This window comes from Haliotis asinina, chromosome 16 (genome assembly GCF_037392515.1).
Source record: "Haliotis asinina isolate JCU_RB_2024 chromosome 16, JCU_Hal_asi_v2, whole genome shotgun sequence".
NCBI classification, from domain to species: Eukaryota; Metazoa; Mollusca; class Gastropoda; order Lepetellida; family Haliotidae; genus Haliotis; species Haliotis asinina.
The window spans coordinates 5,054,631-5,078,836 of NC_090295.1; the positions used below are offsets into that span (position 1 = coordinate 5,054,631).

The 24,206-nt window shown below is 40.1% G+C and overlaps 1 protein-coding gene across 1 annotated transcript in view; it reads right to left on the reverse strand.

The window, feature by feature from the left end:
* Window positions 1-446: 446 nt before the first annotated feature.
* The window catches only part of LOC137268028 (chloride channel protein 2-like), a 43,920-nt gene continuing 20,160 nt past the window's right edge, over window positions 447-24,206 (reverse strand). The window contains exons 3-26 of the mRNA XM_067802526.1: window positions 21,258-21,381; window positions 20,768-20,899; window positions 20,111-20,239; window positions 19,318-19,451; window positions 18,527-18,604; window positions 17,954-18,032; window positions 17,157-17,282; window positions 16,253-16,337; window positions 15,675-15,776; window positions 14,171-14,255; window positions 13,272-13,424; window positions 12,575-12,644; window positions 12,227-12,337; window positions 11,209-11,306; window positions 10,463-10,578; window positions 9,367-9,500; window positions 8,515-8,777; window positions 7,838-7,970; window positions 7,650-7,729; window positions 6,809-6,847; window positions 6,307-6,348; window positions 5,222-5,326; window positions 4,549-4,635; window positions 447-3,955 (exon numbers count right to left, since the gene is read on the reverse strand). Coding sequence (XP_067658627.1) covers window positions 3,785-3,955; window positions 4,549-4,635; window positions 5,222-5,326; window positions 6,307-6,348; window positions 6,809-6,847; window positions 7,650-7,729; window positions 7,838-7,970; window positions 8,515-8,777; window positions 9,367-9,500; window positions 10,463-10,578; window positions 11,209-11,306; window positions 12,227-12,337; window positions 12,575-12,644; window positions 13,272-13,424; window positions 14,171-14,255; window positions 15,675-15,776; window positions 16,253-16,337; window positions 17,157-17,282; window positions 17,954-18,032; window positions 18,527-18,604; window positions 19,318-19,451; window positions 20,111-20,239; window positions 20,768-20,899; window positions 21,258-21,381 — 2,676 coding nt within the window. The 3' untranslated portion in view covers window positions 447-3,784. The remainder of the gene's footprint in view (window positions 3,956-4,548; window positions 4,636-5,221; window positions 5,327-6,306; window positions 6,349-6,808; window positions 6,848-7,649; window positions 7,730-7,837; window positions 7,971-8,514; window positions 8,778-9,366; window positions 9,501-10,462; window positions 10,579-11,208; window positions 11,307-12,226; window positions 12,338-12,574; window positions 12,645-13,271; window positions 13,425-14,170; window positions 14,256-15,674; window positions 15,777-16,252; window positions 16,338-17,156; window positions 17,283-17,953; window positions 18,033-18,526; window positions 18,605-19,317; window positions 19,452-20,110; window positions 20,240-20,767; window positions 20,900-21,257; window positions 21,382-24,206) is intronic.

Genomic DNA, 24,206 nt, shown 5'->3' on the forward strand with positions numbered 1-24,206 from the left:
AAATCATACAAAATAGTGTTAAAATGTACAAACTACATGAGCAAGAAATAAATTAACACCCAAGAAACAACTGACAGGAATGTATAACTTGGTCTAACAAACATGGTCACATTATTAGTGTTTCCATGGAAACTGACCTGATAGCACCTGTACTAAGCGTTGCATAGATACTTGAAGACATCTGGTTTGAGGAGAGATTATGAAAGAAACAACATGGCCGACAAATTCATGTTTCCTCCCTGATGTACCAAAAATAAGAAATTGTTTTTGCATGTCTACGACTTGACAAATGTAGCCACAATTCCTTCCCGAAAGAAATAAGTTTGAAATGTCCAAAATGATCATGCAAATCTTTCAGATGTTTTCTTTCTTCAGAATAGTTTTTCATTCTACGGGGCATACATATGTATGGGTTGGTGGGTTTATCTGAATATATGCTAATGTAGTTTCTTTTTCTCTTTTTTTAAAAACATTTCATTGTTATTTACAGACCACTTTTTCCTAGCGAAGTGTGGACCTGAATTCAACTGACTGACCTTATCAATGTAAAGACTTAAACATATTGTTCAACACATCCAAAACTTTAACCATGCATGTCTTTTGTCACGAAAAGTTTTGCTTTCAGAATAAGGTGTGGACAATATATTCATGCTTCTTAAGTTTTTAAACTATTCTGATGTTGCATTCAGACAGTGCAGTTTCATCATTAATAAATCTCTGATTATGCATCTGACTGACTCTGACGAAAGGAAAGTATCTCCTAAAGCAATACTAAGCAAGTAACCCTCACCTTCAACAAATCTCAGCAGAACTGACACAAATCCATAAGTGGCAGAACTCAACAAAAATTATTCTTTTTCTCAATATTTAAAAATGTTGACTGGTGAAGTATTCAGTAATGATGAGGAAATGCCCCAATGAATACAAGCTAAAACAACATACTCCTTTTATAAAACCAGATAACAAATACATGACTTGACAATTACACACATTGTGATGACTACCTTTGTATTGTAAAATAAGGCTTGATAAAGTTTAATACAAAATACAATTTCCCCCATATTGCCAAAACGACTGGATGATGATGAAAGTGTACAATGAAATGAACAAAACAAGATGATGTAGTCTGATTTTCTTGGTTACAGCACGTCTGTCTATGACCTAACCAACGTCAGTTGCAGGATATGTGGTTTTGTACTACTCATGTTAGGCTGCCACAACAAACATATCTTGCAGTGACTTAAGTCTGTCACCTAAAATCAAAATTGATAGAAAACAGTTGTAAATGAGCTAGGTATACTTTGTCCTGTGACTGACACATAAAGAACAAGCAGCATCTTGTAATATGGTAGACATGACACATTGCTAAGTGGAAAATGTATTTTCCAGTGGACATTTCCTTGGGATTCGTTGTAAGTTATCGTTGATTGTACATTCTAACATAGTAAGAGATTTGCAAATGTTGAAACTCTGACTTGACATTTAAAGTAAAGCCCATTAATTTCCACACTAACATTCTTACTGGAATGTACTCTTTTCTTGATTAACAAACCAGTTCTTGTGTCTAATTTACCGGGACAAGTTGAATAACAAGTTTTCATGGTTATCTGGAGATGGTTACACAACTTAGAAGTCTCTGAAAACAAAATGCTGATTCAGCACTGTGACATATAGTTTATAATTCGTTCATTATGACATGTTGTGACCAGTTGGAATCAGCCGACTATGAAAGATATAAAAGATACATGAAAAGAAATGTGACTGACACTGAATTGCTAAATTAACTGAACTAAATCAACTGAATTTTCCACACCCTAATTCCTGGCTGCCTGCAGCATTAGACAGATGTTGGCACGACAGTTTTATTTCCCCAACCCACATGTGACTATAATTAATTCAACATGGTCACATGATCAAGGACAGGTGTTCGAATGAAATCTCAACAGCTTCTCAGAATGTGAGATTAAAGACACATAATTGACTTAAAAAGGTCATATCAATTACAAATGCATTGATACATTGTGCTGTGAGTGAGTGAGTGATAAACATAAACAATGTAATGTGCATACTGATTTGGGTGACCTTCAGCACAACCATTTGTGGCCCTGGCTGTTTTGAATGTGATTTCCTTCCCATCTGATGTTATTACTTCATGCATGAATAATCAACAAACATTCATTGTCATCATAAAGTATTGAAATCTCAGGCTTGCAGATGAAACAGATCCCTGTTCAACATGATTCAGTTCTGTGCTTCATCTATCACTTCTTGAAGATGTTGTAAGCATATCCTAAAGCAGTGTATATATACATATGTATATGTACAAAGCAATATATTTCCATAAGCATGATTGTTTATACACATTATTACTCGATACAAGGAGATTCTGCATTCAAAATTCAACAGTATTTACATACATGTACATGCTTAACGTCCTACAACATATTACTCAAAACAAGTTCAGGAGCATCCACAACTGGACGGTTGTGTTGCAATGATTACCACTGCTTGTTCCTTAACTTATCTTGAATGGTATATATTGATAAACAATTCACGATCAAAGTATGACTAGATTGATTTCCTTTGTATCCCAGAGTTACAGAATATTTCAGCACCTCCACAAGGCAATGTAGATGGCACACTGCTGTGTGAGCTAACACTGTTAACTAATCATGATTCACAGGGAAAGAAAATCTCATTGATGAAGATATTTTATAATCTGTGCCTTTCTTTTTCTTCAAAAATGAGGGCATCTTAAGTACAGTTTCAGTCCATGGCACATTGTAGGCTACAAAATAGCTTCCTTGTCATCCATTCTGACATTTGACAAAAACATACTCCTTACTGTAATTTGACATCACTCCATACTGCTGCATAATGTACACTGCCTCCATTTTGATTGTGCAGGAAAGAAATGGCCTGGTTATGTTTGCCAGGCCTTGGAGAGAGACGGCAGCTAACTGCAGCAAATACTACACCTGCAATTTGAATACACTGAATCACAGAGACACACAGTCCCAATGACACTAGGACCATTTCAAACTCCCAAAGACACTTTTCAAAGACCATGACTGCTTGACTATAATTGAATAAAAAACACCCATCTATTTGTGATTAAACCACTCTCAAAATGACTTCCAAAAATATATGAATACCTTGCAGTATCATAATTGCTACGGTGATCATGGCAGTGAGTGACACAGCTCTGTGTTGTGAAGCTGAGAAACAGTCACTGTGGCCTTGTCCCATTGCATGGCGTGCAGCGACATGGCATCCATCAGTTACAGTCTGTAGAACGTCGACTTGAGCCTATGAGGTGATCATAATCAGAGACATCACTAACCAAGACAACTATTGTCACATGTCTACATACATTTGCAATGTATGCAAAGCTGCACAAACTCACCAATATTGCGAGCTTCTGGCTTTGAGGCACAGTGAGACCATGGTTAAACTATCCATTTGTGTGTCAGGTCAGACATTTTGGTCCCAAAAGTAAATACTGGACAAGATGGACCTTGAAGACTTGTTTCAGCAGCTTCTTCCAACACAAAAGTCATGATGACTTTGTTTTCAAATACTTTTCACCTGTCCAGTGTCAGTTTCTACCTTTGAAAGACAAACAACTTTTGTAGAACATTAAGTAGTGTCTTCAGATGTTAATGGATTAAGTATGATGAGATTGACACAGTAGGCAGATTCTGGCCAAGCTGCAGCAGCAGCAGCCCCATCAGGTCCGATCCCTATCACAAGTAATCACTGTGTACATGCCCCAACCAGCTCCCTACACTGTCTTCTCGATACTGTCCTGCTCGTTAGTGACCAGAGTGTAGGGTTCTTCAGGACCTGGATGTTCCACCTCCAGCTCAGCTGGGTCATCAAGCTCCTCATCACTCTGCTCTGCATCCTTGTTCTCAGCCTGGGCATCCAGGTGGCCTTGGACCGCAACTCGCAACTACAACAACAAATACATACACTGCTGACACTATGTCCTCAAATGACGACACTCAAACAACTGACAGACAGAAGTTAGTATCTGATGCTAGAGAATACAGCTTGCAGTGTTACCAACAAGTTTTCATCATCATTAACTAAGCTGTTCGTCAGCAAGAGTACTACAGACGAGTCTCCAAGGTATCGTTCACTTTACTAAAATGAACCTGTGACAGAATTACAGTACAGGTAAGTATCTGGGACCTAAACAGTATCCATACTCCACAAATAGAAACCAAAACCGGTTCATGGAGTACAGCTGGTTGTCCTGGTTACAAGAGCATGCTGGATAGTCCTGCATGTTCTACAAGGTGTCAGCCAAATTTTTATCACCATGCTGGGGTGCATCTCAAAGTAGTAGGACATTCCAAGTTAAAAACTGGAGGTTGAAGTTCTGTGTGAGTCAAGAAACGACAATCCCTTCAGCTCACCGCCAAGCCTTCTCATCTCTCACCCAAGCTCTGCAGACATCAAAATGACATTTTCACTACTGCACTGTATGACAATGTTTTCTCTAATGGCTGTGATGACATCAAAGTCTCCAGTTAATCTCACCTGTTTGAGTCCGACCACACCAACCAGCTTGCCGGTGTTGGTCACATATGCATGGTTCAGTCCCAGCAGAGAAAACAGGGAGTGCACCTGAAACACAGGATGTTAGATGGTATGGCTTGAAACTTACAGTTGTAAAGCCTTAGAGTTCAAAGAGATACATTTCTACCAGCTAAAAGAGGGCTGGTTCCATTTGTATGCCTTATGCAGGGAGGTCCTCTCTACCAGCTGGAAGGGGGCGGGGACTATCTGTACACCCTCCCACTGTATTCCTTACCATGAAGTATTTCTCTTACCGTATGCAGGGAAGTCCTCTCAACCAGCTGGAAGGGGGTGGGGTCTATTTGTACACCCTCCCACTGTATGCCTTGCCTTGAAGTACGTCTCTTACCTTATGCAGGGAGGTCTTCTCAACCAGCTGGAAGAGGGCGGGGTCTATTTGTACACCCTCCCACTGTATGCCTTGCCTTGAAGTACTTCTCTTACCTTGTGCGGGGAGGTCCTCTCAACAAGCTGGAAGGGGGCTGGGTCTATCTGTACACCCTCTAACTGTATGCCTTGCCTTGAAGTACTTCTCTTACCTTATGCAGGGAGGTCCTCTCTACCAGCTGGAAGGGGGCAGGGTCTATTTGTACACCCTCTAACTGTATGCCTTGCCTTGAAGTACTTCTCTTACCTTATGCAGGGAGGTCCTCTCAACCAGCTGGAAGGGGGCGGGGTCTATTTGTACACCTTCCCACTGTATGCCTTGAAGTAACTGTGACTGTTCCCATGCCTCTTGCTGCAAATAAATAAACAATATATCTCGGAAATAGCTGAGATTTTGTTTGTTGCTTTATAATGTGGGTGAGACAACCTAGTGATTGACATAATGAGCATCCTTCCAAGCACTTGGGACATGTCATCCATCAACCATGTCCTTGAGCCTGAACACCAAATACTCTTAGCCAAATTACAAGTTATTTCCCCAATGTACCACACACACCCTTGAAGAACAATTGAGTAGGCATGATACAAATTTGAGCATGCACTGAACCATCAAATATGGGCTTCACACAATGTACCCACATGAGGAATGAAACTCAGACCTTAGGTGTGCCAAGCAGTGCTTTGACCAGAGGGCTACCCCAGTGCCTGAGAGATGTGATGATAGAGACTAAAACACTGCTTCACACAGATCATAGTTCAAAATACCTTGTCGATAACGTGATCATCATACTGGATAGAAACATTAATACTGTTTTAGTATCAAGGCCACAATCTCTTCAAATCATTCTAGTTCCAAGGATGAACAACTTGTCCTACATGGACATGCTACATGTCGATATATGGTCATTAAACATCATGTCTAGTTTTAAAAAATGATCTTCCGAAAATAACGTCTGACAAACACTGCAATCTGTTGTGACTCTCCAACAAAGTATGTCTGCTGCATCATTGACGCTCACAGTAGTGTACAGACTGTCTATTTCAGTAAGCAATTCTATCTGCACCCAAGCTTTCCTTCAGTGGTAGGAATATACTCTGAAATGTCTTGTACCCAATGTTATAGCCGTTGACGAACATTTTTCATTTATGTGCATCGCTTAATGACATTCGGAGGAATTTACGATCTGTTGTAAGTGTGAGACTTCAAGAACTCTTTATGGTAAACACTGGTAGGACTGTAATCTATAGACTTTCATTCTTCAGCCCCTAAACTAGTACTGACGTCTCTTAGACAAGCAGACGGAGGTCATCCTTGCTGTAGAATAATCTCACCTCTTCTTGGGGCAGGTTTTTCACCTTCATTGGCTCTGGGGGCTAAAGGTGAATAAAAAACAAAACAAAATACAACCACAAAAGCATGCAGTAGGGTGTACAAGCATCTGGATTATCAAACACAAGGTTAAAAACATTACATCTCAACTGTAGGATGAATGATGACTACAACTAGCTAGCAGCAAATGGTGGTAAGAATGTATTATCAAAAACTGAGGTCAAAAATATCATTAACAAGCAGGCAGCATGTCAACTGTTTGATCCCAAACTGACGTTACAATATCAAGTACTAGCAAGCAACAACTAGTGATGAGAATGGATTATCAAAAACATAAGACACTAACATTAATGCTGTGAATCCAGTCCACATTGTAACAGTCATAGTTCACTAATGTTTTGCTAACTAAACAGCTTGGTCAAGTCAAAACATAAGTTTGTAGCATGGAAGAAGGAGGATCATGGCAGCCTTTATCAACATGTAAAACCACCAAGTCCTACTTACCAGCTTGACCTTCTTGCATAGGCTGTGAAGACTGCCTTTCTGTAAATAAATTCAAATCATTCAGACACAAAGGTATAGTTGTTCTTCACAGAAACTGTTTCCTGCTGATGTGCAGACAACAAATCAACAGGTTCACAGTGATCTACAGAGCACATTGTAACGAGAAAGAACTTGAGATTACAATTCAAATTCGGGAGATCCAGGCAGCTAAGGGAGGCAACTCTGACAAACCGTCATAGGACTAATTAATCCTTAATGTTCCACCAACAGTTTGGTGGTTGTTTGCATCAACTGTTGTAGAGTGAAACGAGTGAGTTTGACTTTTTGTCACTTTTAGCAATATCACTTTGTGGGACACTAGCATTGGGCTCCACCCATTGTAACCATGTGGTTAAATGAACTTGGGTCTTCAGCATGCTGAGCGAATATTTTAACCAGTAGGCTACCTCTCCACCCAAGGTGAAGTATGCGAGTTAAGTTTCATACCGCACTCAGCAATATTCCAGCTATATGGCGGTAGTCTGTAAATAATTGAGTCTGGCCCAGACAATCCAGTGATCAACAGCATGAGCATCAATCTGCACAATTAGGAACCAATGACATGTGTCAACTAAGTCAGCAAGCCTGACCACCCGATCCCGTCAGTCACTTCATACACTAGGTGAAGGGATGTGTGTTAAGGTGGTATGAAGTTTGATATCTAAGATCATTACAACCCATGATGAAGTGGGCATGTATTACGCCCTTGTACTGGATCTGTGGATGTCTGTCATGTGAACTCTCTAGTCCCCGTCATCATGATGTACATAATGTTATTAAACAAATTCTACTTTTTACTTACTTGTATTGTAAACGGTCTGTCTTCAACAATACTTTCTTTTCTTTGATTGGCAAGTTTTCTGTAAAATTTGTTAACATCACCTGAAATGTACAAACGGTTGACAGTCAAACAGCTACATGCAGAGGTCAAGTTCTGTTCTGTGAAATCCCATTGTAATGGAGAGTGGAAACAAGGCAAGACAATCTCACCTTTGAGATCCCCCGTGCTGGCTCTCCGCGGTAATTCTTGAGACGAGGATGACTTCTTCAGAATGGAGCGGAGAGGACCTTGGTAGGTGTTATAGTTGTCAGCGCTGTTCACGTTGAGGGAGTCGTTGGAAGGCTGACAAGGAAAATACCACAGCAGTTCTAGTGATAAATGATTGAATAGGTAAACAATTATGACTGAAGTACATTAGAAGGTATATTTGACAGATTGGGATGTCAAGATGACAGATCTATTATTCGTTGTATGAAGTTATGTGTACAACTTTAAACGTGATTCTTGCATCACAAATCCTGCTCTAATCAGGGCCAAATCCCAAGACATGGGTCTTGCACTATAATTATCATACAAGAAAGCTAGGGTGGTTGATGATGATTTACAGAAAAGCATGTACAATGTGAATGACTCCCCCCACAAACCACAGGTTAGACTGAGATTATATGCTGGAGTTGACAACTTGCCGGATTGGACAGATGCTGGTTTTGACAGCTTCCATTGTAGTGGAGATTGAAAGCAGGTTTCTACAACTAACTGTGCACATGGTAGGCCTCTAACTCTGATAACATGATCCACTAAAAACATCACAAGTCCTTCTAGCCTTGGGAGATGTTCAACATTAACCCAACATACATCACCAAGCAAAGGAGTGCCAACTACTCACCACTTTCAGCATGTTCATCTGGATGTCGTTTCCGTTTGATGGAGGCACTGGTGGAGGGTCATCCACCTTGGTCACTACAAACCGAGGTCGAGGTGGGAGGTCTGCATCTGGTACGACTGCCAGGGAGGCCATTGAAGGTGTGGAGCGGCCAGACTCCAGGTCGTCCAAAGGGTCGGTAGTGTACGTCTGGTCGTAGCTGAGGTGGAGTAATAGCATCCGCTCAAGCTCATAGCGCTGTATTGAGCCAAGGAGCACCATGGAGTCTGGAGGAGGAGGAGGGGGAGAGGTTAGGTACTTGGAGCATAATTACAGCATAACTACTTTCTAATATTTAGGTAGAGTAGGGGTACAACTTGACATTTGGTGAGTCTGTGAAGGGTCTGTTGTAGAGGAGGGATATAACTAAAATGGTGAGTCTCTGAAGGATTTGTAGTAGACGAGGAATATAACTTAAATGGTGAGTCTCTGAAAGGATGGTGGTAGACAAGGAATATAACTCTAATGGCGAGTCTGTGAAGGGTCTGTTGTAGACGAGGAATATAACTTAAATGGGGTCTCTGAAGGATTTGTCATAGACAAGGAATATAACTTCAATGGTGAGTCTGTGAAGGGTCTATCATACAGTAGTCATATAAGCTTAAATGGTGAGTCTGTGAAGGGTCTGTTGTGGAGGTGGTATGTACATTAAATGGTAAGGGTTTGTCAAAGAGTAGGTACATAAGCTGAGCATGAGGTGATATATATGGTGAGTCTCTGGCAGGTTTGTGAAACACCCGGTCTCTGTTAGAGGAGTTACATAACTCATTGGGGGAGTATCTGAAGGTTCTGTTGTCGAAAAGATACTCAACTCACCTGCGGAATCTACAAGTGGGTAGCACCTGAAGAATGTGGTTGACATAAGTCGATGGAGATCACCATAGGTGGAGTTGAAGGCAATGTAGCTAATGTCCTTGACCATAAAGTCTTCCACAAACACATTCCAGGTGCTGAAAAGAGATGCAGGATGTGGGAGCGTGCCATAATATCATGGTGGGTCAGCTTTATGCAAGAGTTAAGTCTGATGCAGGTCTCTGATTTATCCAACTTGGTTAAGTCCACCACCATGGGTAGGTTCAGTCAGAAACATTTTGGGCAAACCAGGATTCAAACACACAATCATAGGTTCCTGGCATGCTCAAGCGGTGCAACTCTTGACAGCTAATTGCCTACCTCAGATGACTGGGATACTTCATTACATTTGCTTCATCTGTGCAGAGATAAGCAACTACTGATAATTGGAGAAGTTTGTTTTAAGAGGACATTTACTGTGAGATGTATCACCACTGATGGAAATATTAAAATATGGGTGAGGCAAAAATGTGGCAAGATCCATGCATTCACAAAGGTTATGAGCAGAGAGTGTTCTCTTACTTTAGCAGACTTTGGGAATCTTACCTTTCATCTTACTAGCCTTAAACCACAGTTTTTGGAACCAAATGGCCCTGAGCTTACAAGGAAAGATTACAAGTCTTTACAGACTTACATGAGTCACAGACTAGCCAACTCCTGTTAATTATAAACCTCAGTATTGAACTGTGCATAATCAAAGCAACATAATATCAGCAATGTTGACCACAAAATACTCATCAGATTCGTGACAATGTTGTCTGTGAACATGAGTGAGTTAGTGAGTGAGTACAGTTTTACACCGCTTTTTAGCAATATTCCAGCAATATCACGGTGGGGGACACCAGAAAATGGGGTTCACATATTGTACTCATGCGGGGAATTGAACCCGGGTCTTTGGCGTGGCGAGCGAACGAACGCTTTAACCACTAGGCTACCCCACCGCCCCTGTGAACATGAAACAACCACAGACACTAAAGATTTGTTTGAGGATCTGAAGATGTTACCCAACCAGGAAGCCTCAATGTGTCCATGTGGAAAAGTCATGGATATTCCTCCATACCTTGACTTGCTGGACACGATGTCTGGCAGGTACGGCAGTCTCTTCAGTCGGATGATGCTGTCGTAGAAGGACGGCTCAAATAGGTTGGCCACAGCATTGGCTATCAGCACTGACAACTAAACGACAACACACAGGGTTACAGATTCTTCAACACAGCTGGCGGAAGTCTACAGGGCTGAACCCATCTCCATTAGGAACAAATAGCCATAATACGTACAGCGCTTTCACAAGTTGCTCTACATTTTTTGGGGGGATACTAAAGACTTCCAGGTATTGTAATAAGAATTGTGAATTTCTTATTGGGGACATTACAACCATTTTCAAATATTTGAGTTGGTAATGAGTTTTATTCACAGTATGTCCTGATGAGTTTGATCACAGAAAAGTCACATGTCATGGTGGAACATTTCATCTGCTGTGATCAGGGTAACATTTATCATCCTAAATTGACCAAACCAACAACAAATATCTCTACAATGAAATTGTACGGGGCTGGTTACCATGACAACACAATTAAATGACATCACTACTACGTGTGCTTCAGAGTGAGCGAGTGTAAGTTTATCCCACACAGTGCTATACTGCAGCTATATGGCAGTGACTGGACCAGATAATCCAGTGATCAACAGCATGAGCATCAATCTACATAATTGGGACACAATGACATGAATCAAGTAAGTCAGTGAACCTGACCACCCTATCCCATTAGTCTCCTCTTACAACAAGCATGGAATTACGACACTCACCACTGCAGGCAGGACGTGGCTGATCTGTCCGGTCAGCTCAAACACTATCACAGCTGTAGAGATTGTCCGGGTCACACTGCCCGACAGCGATGCGGCCCCTGAAACAAATGAATTGTGAAAATGAAAAGAACTGAAAATATGTGATCAAAGTTTATGGCAAGTTCCATAAGTAATGTCAAACAAATATTACATGACCACAGTATGATGTTTGTTAATTTTCCTATCTTGCATTACATACTGCACAGTTCCCATACTTATGAAATCCCATCTGGAAGTAAATGACGAACAAGTACAGCTTAAGTTGGTCTATCCCTGTTTGTTGATGAACCAAATGACTGTTGGCAATCATGCGTCTACGATTGGTCAGTTGATGTATCAGTGTTATCAACAGCCTCCCTCTCTCTCTCTCTCTCTCTCTCTCCCTACCAACAACAGCATACTATGTACCTACCTACAACGTAACCTCCGGGTACTATTTACCTAAATACAACATAACCTCCAGGTACTATTTACCTAGATACATCAACATAACCCGTGGGTACTATTTAACAAGATACAACGTCACCTCTGGTTACTATTTACCTACCTGCAACAGCCTAACCTCCAGGTACAATTTACCTACCTGAAACAGCGTAACCTCCAGGTACTATTTACCTACCTACAACAGTGTAACCTCCGGGTACTATTTACCTACCAACATGAGTGTAACCTCCAGGTACTACTTACCAAGATACAGCAACGTCACCTCTGGGTACTATTTACCTACCTAAAACAGTGTAACCTCCAGGTACTATTTACCTACCTAAAACAGTGTAACCTCCAGGTACTATTTACCTACCTTGAACAGTGTAACCTTCGGGTACTATTTACCTACCTACAACAGTGTAACCTCCAGGTACTATTTACCTACCTAAAACAGCGTAACCTTCGGGTACTATTTACCTACCTAAAACAGCGTAACCTCCAGGTACTATATACCTACCTTGAACAGTGTAACCTTCGGGTACTATTTACCTACCTACAACAGCGTAACCTCCAGGTACTATTTTCCTCAGCACATCTCCTGACTTGATACCTCCTGGAAACCAGGCAGCCATGCTTTCACCTACCAGACGACCAAATGCAGCACCTAGATCACAGAAAGTGGAGATAAAATCCAGAAAATACATAGAGATATCATAAGACAAACACAAAGATATTACCGCTCAGATTATCAAACACAGTGAAAGTTACCAATGCAAGCAAATACTGAACACAGTCATTGCACTCTCTCTTTGACCTAAGAGAGGAGTCAAGGCAAATTCTGAAAGCATGTGTCAGTCTTAGAGGAATGATTATGTCTTTGTGTGACACATTTTTCACTTACCTACAGTGAAGACTGGCACAAATATTCCTGCAGGAATGGGGAGGGTGTTTGAAAACACACCCATCTGGAACTGAAAGCAGATCAGGACAGGTTTAGCAATGTTACACCAAGGTCTGGCGTAATCATAATGTATCGTAGCGCTGCCGCTGTTATACTTCCTATACCGAGACATTAACTCATGACAGTCGTATCGCTACCATTGATTTGTGAAAAAGGGCCCTGGCTTGTGTCTTCAAGATGAAATACAATTCAATCATGGAAATGGTAGCTGAGGATATAAAGAGATCCTAGAAAACAGCAGAACATCTGATTGATATCAATCAGCTTTATCACAGATGTAGCAGCTTTATCAGTGAGGTAGAATAGTTATCAATATTTAATGGTGATTCAAGTCTGAAACAGGAAACTCAGTGGCTGAAAGCATGAACAACAGTCCATGGGTGGGTCACAATGACATATAATGAGCCAAGTCAGTGTCTGACCACCAGATGCCTGTTCTCTCATAAAATAACTGGTTGACCACGACATTTCCACAGGGATATTCATGAACCGTTTGGGGAAGTGAGACTTGTAACATATGACTGGCTCTGATCCAAGTGAATCATTCCTGGCACCACAATATTCCGTGGATCTTCAGTCATGACATTTCACTTCCCTACTGAGGTGTCATGCTTTACATGGTGATGTCCGTACTCACTGTCATGATGATGAAGAGCACCAGAGTGACGTATATGTTGGTCTGTGGATGGCGCCAGTGCTGCAGAATGGCTTCATCGTCCAAGTCCTCGGCCTGCCCTGTTGTCCAGGTGATGTTGCTAAACAGCTCATTGATGGCTTGACGATTTGTCAGCTGCTCGGTAGATATAAGCACATATTAACCAAGACAGGTAATCTCAATCAGCAGATATATTTTTACATGAACACAGACGAGTTTGCTGGACCAAGATAGTATTAAATCATATTAATATTATACTAACATTTGCACAATGCCGATATCCAGTTCAACTGCCTAAGACACTTTGATTTCCTTTGATCGTTGGATGTCCATCACAACAGCACATCATATTTTCAATCTCAACTCCCTGGGGAGCATACAACTCTTTCTCTTACTAGGCGCAATGAGTAAATTTGGCTTTCCCATCCTTACAAGGTACTCATTCACAGCTGGGTGGACTGGAACACATAGTAACAGTACCTTGTCCAAGTTTCTGCACATGTTTGCATGTATACATGTTGCCACCATCTGGTAATTTACTAATGGATTCGAGGGTTCTTTTGTGTGCACAGGGTTGTGTACTGTACACTAGGGGTTGTGACAACACTGAAATCTATGGATCTTAGTAATATGTACACTTCAAACTGGAACATTTGAAGCACAAGACAATTGATCCACATGTTCTGTATGTTCACTTGAGGAATTTTACACACTTTGATTGGCATATATATATTATACAGCCCAGGAACACTGCAACAGGCTTTGAAAGTGTTATCAGTGTTATCTTGTTACACTCAAAAAACGATTATCACAAAGAAAAACGCCACACTGAACTTATGAAATGAAGACAATCAGGTATTTCATGAATGGCAAGTACTCACGTGTCCAGCGAAGAACTGGCCGAGTCCAGGAGGGAATGTCAGAGATGAGATCACCAGAGCCACCAGCCCCGGGTAGATAAATCGACTGTGGATAAAGGAATCAGGTGTCATGGCACACAAAAAATACCCCTTGACACGACATACACACCAAGATTGGATTCTATCGTAAAAAATTCTATTTTTGGTGGACAATAAGGCACCAGAAAAAAATTAAATTACAGTGTATGGCACTTACGACCATCTTAGCACTCAGAGAGCTTAAAAAATCAAGTACCAGTACTTCATTTTGAGCTTTGAATCTCAACTGGTGAAAGATATTAACAACTGAGGATGATGCCGAAAAATCTAGAAATGACACTCATCATCATCATCATCATCATCACATGCTACATGGCCATGTCACATCCCACAAAGGTGGATTCAATTAATGGTCAAAATCAAGGTTAGTCTTTGTGATTTGACTTGAGCTGAAGCAACAGACTGAATAGAAACATGTCAAACAAGTTTGATTCGATGTCCTGTTGACATAATGATTTTGGGAAGTAAACATTAATGTTAACTTAAATCACATGCAAACTTGAGTGCTACAAAGAAAGCCAATCCCCACATTGTGGACCACATATGTGAACTATTAACTGTTTACAGATGTCAACAAATGACAACAACAGATGAGTCACCACTACAGACACAACACAGAAAAACTGACACGACCATAGGGCCTTTTAATCATGTAGCCAAATCGGTAGGTTTCATATAGAACCTTGAGTGTGAACATGTTATCATTCATGCCCTCCCTGCCGCAAAGTGTCCAAGTGCCCCTGGCTGTATCTACTTCATCACTCAGTACAATGACAGCTGTTCGTAACCATGACAACAGCTGTATAAATAACACACAGCCTCAAGGGAAGTAAAATGTAAAAAGATCAATATTTGATCTGGACATGTGTAACATGACATTTACAATGGTTCGACTTGCTGGCCTGGAGCTGTGTATTAGCTACAATAGAGGTAAGGTGAAATTGTGTCTAACATCTCACTTAAGAATAGTTCTCACATGTGATGACATATATGCATGTGTGGCTGCTTGTACAAGTGATTGAAGCAACAAGCTTCATCTCTCAAGGCAGACACAGGTGTCCAGAACACAGGATCCACAGACAGGTGTCCCTGAACACATGATGCACAGACAGGTGTCTCAGAACACGTGCAGCAGACACAGGCATCCCACAACACATGATGCAGATGCAGGTGTCCTATAATGTGATGCAAAGACACAGGTGTTCCAAAACATGTGATGAACAGACATAGGTGTCCTAGTACATGTGATGCACTCACACAGGTGTTCCAAAACATGTGCTGCACAGACACTGGTGTACCAAGACACATTATGCAGAAATGCAACATTTCAAGTTTCCGCTAAAAATAATGACAATACTACAATTCAAATCAAAAGAGAAATAGTACTTCTAGTAATGTCTCAACACAAACACTGACAACCACTTACTTTTTCTGTAAAAATAAAGATATTCTCTTATGTCTTCTCATCAATAAGATTATCTTTCTGTGCATTAAAATAAACAATGCGCCTCCAAAGCCACAGGCAATCCTGAAATAAAGACGAAGAATATGAGGATCCAGGTAAGAACTGGTTTATTACAACAATGCCTGTCATTAGAGGCGACTAATCAGAATGGGTTGCTGACATGGATGACACTTGATGTCTCAGTTCTGTGGATATATGCTCATGCTACTGACCACTGGATTGCTATATGGCTGGAATATTGCTGAGTGTGGCATTAAACAACAAACAAAATACATACTGTCCATGCTCAAACTCCATGATATATAACGATACGCTTCAGGTGACCTTATAACCAACATTTGAAAATGGTCCCAATTAAATATGGTCTACATACACAGTGTTAGTTTGTTTCACAATTCTGCGATTCCATTCTGTAATCTATGAGTTTGTTAATGAATTAATAACCGGAGAAATGGACATTCTGTGTACTTGTCTTGTAGACTGACATCAAGTGACCTGTGTAAACAATGTGAAATGCGTCCACCATGATGGCTACCTACCCTATAGCAGCAAAAGCAATCAACTCCAAAGCATCAAAGGGAAATTCTGTACGTAAACTAGTCCTAAAAACAGCAGTAATTGTTTCTGAAAGGTAAAAAATAAATCTTTTTAGTAAACGTTTAAAGATTATCCAATAAATGATATCAAACGAAACAACTGCAGGACAATCTGTACCTGAGGGATTCCATCCTTACACTGATGAAGGAGGACAAAGCTGAGATAGTGTATGAGACCTAGAGAGTGTTCTGAAGGTAAGAACTGATGTTCTTGGACACAGTGTCTGATTGCACGAATACAACTGCTTCGCAGAAATGGCAAAAGTTGCAGTTTCATGATGAAATTGAGTGAGAGAGTGAGTTTAGGTTTACGCTGCTTCTAGAAATATACCAACAATATCATTGTGAGGGACACCAGAAATTGGGCTTCACACATTGTACCTATGTGGGGAATCAAACCCGGGTCTCCGGCATGACGAGCAACCCTTCAATCACTAGGCTACCCCACCGTCGCACATGATGAAAGAGATTCTGTGCTTAGTTCAACTGCATGATCAATAGAAATTAGAGCTTCAGTTTTAGGCTCTAGTGACAGGTTGGTAATGAGCAGTGCTCTCCAAGTGATAGATTTACAACAAAAATAGTGTTCATCAAGTAGAAACAGAAATAGACACTTAACATTTACATGATAAAAAGTTTAAACTTCATTGTTTCTAAGTATATTTCACATAATGTTTAAACAGGATTACAGATTTTGTTGATTAAGACTGTATTTCATGTTAAGTTGATTAAAAGAGGGCATTACATTTAGTTGATTTGAAAGTCAAGAGAGGGAGGGGAAGAGAAGGGGTCAGAAGGGTTTCATAGAGTATAGTGTCAGTTGTAACCATGTAGATATATCCCTCACCTTCATCTTTGAACCACAGAGCTAGCAGTCGGAACACCAGAGCTCCACACACAGCTGAGAAGAATCCTCGCCAGTAGTTCCTCACAGCGAAGTAGGTGGCTGTTACTTCAATACTGAACAGCACACCTGTCAAAACAGTTCTAAAATGTACTCTTGATGTGTAATGTCAAAAGGAATATCTTAAGAGAGTACTTATCAACAAATGTCTCGGGGATTAGTCTAGGATTTTGAGGCAGGCAAATCAGCATGGTCGAAAATAACTCAATAAGTCTCAGACAATTCAGCACTCAATTTCTTGTAACAATGCTGAAATTAATATTAAAGTATCTATTGTTTAAGAAACAGCAATTTTATAAATATTGATTCAACTAAAGTCTGTATGACACTGTTAGAAATTCAACTCAGCCTGTCAGTGAGTTTCGTTTTGAGATGCAGTCAGCAATATTCCAACTGTATGGTGACTGTAAAAAAATCAAGTCTGGATCAGACAATCTAGTGATCAACTACATGAGCATCAATGTATGCAAGTAGTAAAGATGACATGTCAAAAAGTCAGCAAGCCTGACCATCCGATCCTGTTAGTTGTCCTACGACTGCCATAGGTTGCTTAAGATCAATCCTAACCAAAATGTTCATAGGTGGCTTGGCTTCAGAAAGCTGTGATGAGTCGATGAGTCGATGAGTCTAATGGTCTACCACACATGGTGCTGGTTAAGGGTAAACCACAGGCTCGCTGAGCAATGTCACTGTCTGTGCGTCAGCTCCATCTTTACTTCAACTCACTTCATAAAACTTACCTCCGATGGGAGCAGCGAAGGTTCCTGCCACACCAACTGCACACGCAGCTGCCAACATCTCTGACCGCCGAGATTCATTCTGCACATATGAACATACATGAACACTGCAAGCACAGACACTCAAGGAGCACGTCATCTCCTTCTGTCTTAGTAGTCAAACACAAAATACCTACATCAACCTGAGCAAGAAGTTGACACTGTCAACACAAAGTTAAATCTCTCCACAGAAAACATTACATTATGGTCTAAACCAACACTCATTGGGACTGAATACATAATCCGGTTTAGACAATGTGCTGGATTGTAGAGCTAATGATAAATGTACAAGCCACAAATGGGCCTAAGATTTTATGCCAGTGTTGAAAATCGGATTGAACAGATGCCGGTTTTGACAGTTTCCACTGTATCATCTATATCTTAAAAGCTCAAAATGAATTCATATAATCACAAAATATTGTGAATCTTTATTCATTCATAAACACAAAGTGCAGCAGAAAGATTTATAACGTAATCCAACATAATCTGTATTTGCCAGTTTATCATTCCTTGTTCCAATATCCACGTTCCAATTACCTCAAATATCCCTCGGAAGGAGAGAATCATTTTACTGAGCAGAGTGGCCACGATACTGGCTATGTGTACGAAGGGACCCTGAAACAGACAGACATTTATCATCTTTTAATTAATAACCGTGGGGTGGATACTTTGTCAAATATTTAACATTGATTCTGAGTTCCATGTAGCCAGATTTGATATCACAGCTTAGATTTTATGCGCCTTGTATCACTCCACATCAGTGTGGAGGACTTGGTGGTAGCTGTCTCACACAGCAGTCTGAAACCAACCAGCTTTGGATGATGTCTTTTCTAATAAGGACACAGAGTCATGTTCTGGTCTCTCTGTGATACTTCATGTCACATGGGAGATGGTAGTCTGACTTGATAACCTTGAGTTTTTTTCAGAGCAAGGATATCTGTCTTTACCTGAGCAGTTCAAATGATGAATATATCTGAAAGTTTTTCATTCTTGTGCATGCATAAATGAGCGAGCGAGTGAGGTCTTACTATTTCAGCAACATCAGTGAGTGAGTGAGTTTAGTTTTATGCCACACTCAGCAATATTTCAGCTATATAGCAGTGGTCTGTAAATAATCAAGTCTGGACCAGACAATCCAGTGAACAACAGCAGGAGTATAAATCTATGCAACTATTAGTGTTAGTGCATATTTTTCAGCTTTATAAGATGAATTGGCATTTTTGATCATTTGTAACTGCAAGTCCATATCAAAATGTATCAGAATCTGCAAAGTTGTGTTTTGCATTGCATGCAAACTTTAACCTACAGATCGTCTCCAATATACTCACCTCCTTCCCCAGTGGCAGAGTACTGCCAAGAGATGAACACAGGCCTATAACTTTGGCAATCAGTGTTCGAAATGTGAGGTATTCTTTAAGTACCACTCCTCTCAATATAGTCTTCATCTCAGGAATACCAGAGCCTGCAGCCAGAAAATACAGTTTTAAAACAAATAGCATATCAAGACATTTCACGTCTACACACAGCAAGGCACTCACAAAACAAAGACGGGTTGCTATGAAACATGAATGCATTGATACTTTTTCTAAGACGATAAAGTTATTGATACATTCAAAGTGCATCGATTTTAGCTTTTAAAGTATTGGTTTAAATATGTTTATGTACCATTTACACATTTCAGTTATAACATGTTTCTTGATGTTATGAGAGTTCATGAGATATCCTGTTAACAATAAGTTGGACACTGCTGAATACACAGTTGCAGCAGGGGACACGGCATTTTACACAAAACAGAACAAAGAATTTCACAAACATGAAACAAGGCATTTCACAAGAAAACAAATCAATGCATTTCAAATACAAAAGTATCAGTCCTTTAACAAGAAAACAACACATTCACAACAAATGCATCATTTCACACAACACAGAACACAAGCCATCCCATTATGAAAACATCTTTAACAGGTGCAAAAAAGTTGTTATGGAAGAATGAAAACCAGGACAACACAAGGTGGTCACACATAAACCACCAAAACACGCTGGACTGGATATACCTATCTCTGTTTTGCAATCTCATATTACAGTGATATGTTGAAAACAGATAGTAAAGGATTTCCTTACCCACAGCTTGTGGTGAGACAAGGTGTGTGAAGCCAGTGGCAAATAAAATAAAAAGCACAGAGTAGGAGATCCAGGCGAAGTACTGCAGTGCGATGGAAAACTCCAGCTCCTTGTACAGCCAGAACTTGGCTGAAACATACACAGAACAAACATCATGGGAAGCCCAATCATCATGGGAGGTTCCAAAGATCATGGGAGACTCCAAACATCATGGGAGGCTCCAATCATCATGGGAAGCTCCAAACATCATGGGAGGCTCCAAAGATCATAGGAGGCTCCATACATCAGGGGGAGGCTCCAATCATCATGGGAGGCTCCAAAGATCATGGGAGGCTCAAATCATCATGGGAGGCTCCAAACATCAGGGGAGGCTCCAAAGGTCACGAGAGGCTCCAAAGATCATGGGGGCTCCAAACATCATGGGAGGCTCCAAACATCATGGGAGGCTCCAAACACCATGGGAGGCTCCAAACATCCGGGGAGGCTCCAAACATCATGGGAAGCTCTGAACATAATGTTTACATATTTCAAAACAGACTTGGACAGCACAGTCATTATTACTGTAGCATACCATAAGTAGTGTCCATCATTTGCATTCTCATGAAGCATTTAACATACATCAAACTGTATTTACAGTCAAAATGAGGCCATACACACCTTCTTGGCACTTTTCTATGACGTAATCCATAGAGAAACTGAGGAACGCCATGAGAACACCAAGTAGGGCCAAGAACAGCCAGTCCTCGCCTATCTTTTTGAATATGAAGTCTTTTACAACAGAACAACGTCCTGAAAGGTGAACAGTAGGCAGCATATAGAAAGAGGAATATTTTCTACATGTACTCCTAGTTTGGGCAAACATGTCATGGTACTCAGCAACTACAGAATGAGATGAATATCTTAAACATATGAAAATTCTATTTATATAATCTTACATTCAACTGTTCACAACATTGTACAAGATAATTCAACTTTTAACAACACAGTATAGATTACATGCAACTGTTAGTAATGTTGCATGTGTTCTTAGTCCACTTTTAACAACACTGTATAACAACAGAAACTACAGCTTGATCTTTAGCATGTTAAAACATTGTGTATCTTACATTCAAGTTGATTCAACTGTTCACAACATTGTACATCTTACTCAAGTAAATCCATATTCCTGAGGGTGGTTTTTCTTCCTCTCTTTGTAACTTCGCTTCTTTCTTCAACCTCTTTGCTGTGAATTTGGCAAATGAACCGAGTTCTCTTGTGTATCTCCCATACAGCTGAAGGCAGAAGGAACGCACATTGTGATCGACATAACCCAATAATGAAATGGTACAGCTTGGTCATTTGGAATAGACAGTTTAGACAGAATCATATGCAGTCTGTGTAAACTTAGGCTTGGTACTATTCATTAAACTGCTACACTGAGTTTAACAAAGCCCAGTAGAAGGTTATGTCAGCAAACTATTGAACTGACCAATGAGAACTTACCAAATCACAGAAGTTGATACCTTTTGAACTTTTACCTCGAAAAGTTTGTACCTGAACGATTCTGAACGCTATTCTACACATGATCACTTCTGAATGATGCACAAGGGACAACAGTGAGTTGTAAAAGATAGTGTTTTCATCAATATTCAAGGATGACAGCTTGAAGAAATATTAGCTAATGGTAACTAATGTGATCAGAAAGCCCTAAGCATATATACTACAGGTCAAATATCTGTGGTTTATGCGGCTTTACATTTGTAGAGAGATCAATGTCAGTGACTGGGGAATTTTGTAAGTCCCACTGAACCCTAAACAGTAGCTGTTGTCTGATTTGTTAAGTCCATTCTTCTGTCTCGCATCTGATTGGACTGTCATAGGTCACTCAAGGTTAACTGACCTGACTTTCTACTAGGGTTTTTTAGACTCAGTATAGCAGGGTTACGAATAATACTGTGCCTAGGTTTATTTAGACTGTAAGTTGACTATACAATATATACATAATACACACAAAATACACATAGAATGCAATACACACAAGATACACACAGAGTACAATACATACAAGATACAGAGTACAATACACACAAGGTACACACATAAGTACACAGAATACACCCTGATAAAAGTGAATATACATAGCACATCTCTTGGGGCCAGTCTTGTTTTGTTTTTTCAAAAACACAATAATCGTGACATTTAAAAATATAGTTTGTCGTAAACATCTGTCCTATCAAAAATACACTACAAGCACCATATTTTATAATGTACAATGCACATCCATCTTCAAGGCTACATTTGTCTCTGGGAATAAGAGCTTCATACACACAGATAATTGTTCAGAACAGTGAAAAGACATCACTGAAACCATGGTAACTAATCTGTACCAAAGTACAAAGTTAATGTTGTTTTTACATATTGCCTTTACAACATATTCAGGTATATCGGACATTACATTTTGAATCTGTTATGTTGAGTACATTAATTCAACTATCAAGATCAGTCATGTGTATACAGGCTGATGGCCACACTGTGCCAATTTACCGTAATTGATGATAAAACCACAATCATGACAAAAACATTAGTGCTACTGAAACACTTAACGGAGCTGCCAGTGAACTGACGTACATCACCTGATTAGATATGCCATATGTCACTCCTAAAATGTTGCAGTTGTTGTCTGACTATTATTATGACAGTAAGTCAATACAAGTGTTATGATACAGAACCTCAATTCAAAATGTATATTGACTAACATTGTTATCTCCTGCTTGTTTACCTGCAGCCATGCCATGTCGTGTCAGCCACTCACTGTTGTATTCTGTAAATTGTACTCATGTACACACCACACACACAAATATCTGACACATGCAATCACAAGGGTATAGAACGTTGTTTTTAGGCACACCATTTACATGTCTGGGTTTCCTAAAACTAATTTGGGTGCCAGTGCAAAACATCAGACAATGGTGATTTAATCTGTGTATTTTTTTTGAGATTTGTGATAAACAGAATACACGTAATATAAACATGAAATGCACATACCCATTGTACATGGAATACAAACACAGCATAAATATATACATGATACACATATGCTATAAGAATGACACAGACATGCAATACACACAAGACATGAAACACAAGACATGATGCAAAACACACACATACACACAAAACACACAAACACACAGAGACACACACACACACACACACACACACACACACACACACACACACAGATAGAGAGAGCATGATACTCGTGGGCTGGACTTGACAGTATGAGGCCTTCATACAATTAATGTCATACAATTAGACATGTGACCTGATGATCCTTGTATTTCTCTATGCTTGTATCAATACATGGCTGAGCAAAAAAAGACTTTCACAGTTTAGTGAGGTCAGTTCCAACATGGTAAAGTGCGTCGTCAAGAGTTCAACCATGTCTACAAACATCTTCACTGTAGTGGTATTTTGCATTCTACGCTTCATTTGTATTTTCAAAATGTACTCACTATATGGGCATATATATGTGTACATCAGTTTGTACAGACACACAAAATTGAGGCAATGTACAGTGTACATCAGCTTGTACAGACTCAACACTAGGCAATGTACAGTGTACATCAGCTTGTACAGACTCAACACTGAGGCAATGTACAGTGTACATCAGTTTGTACAGACACAACACTGAGGCAATGCACAGTGTACATCAGCTTGTACAGACTCAACACTGAGGCAATGTACAGTGTACATCAGCTTGTACAGACTCAACACTGAGGCAATGTAGTGTACATCAGTTTGTACAGACTCAACACTGAGGCAATGTACAGTGTACATCAGTTTGTACACACACAACATTGAGGCAATGTACAGTGTACATCAGTTTGTACAGACACACAACATTGAGGCAATGTACAGTGTACATCAGTTTGTACAGACACATAACATTGAGGCAATGTACAGTGTACATCAGTTCGTACAGACACACAACACTGAGGCAATGTACAGTGTGCATCAGTTTGTACACACACAACATTGAGGCAATGTACAGTGTGCATCAGTTTGTACAGACACACACCATTGAGGCAATGTACTGTGTTTTGGCTGCCTTGAT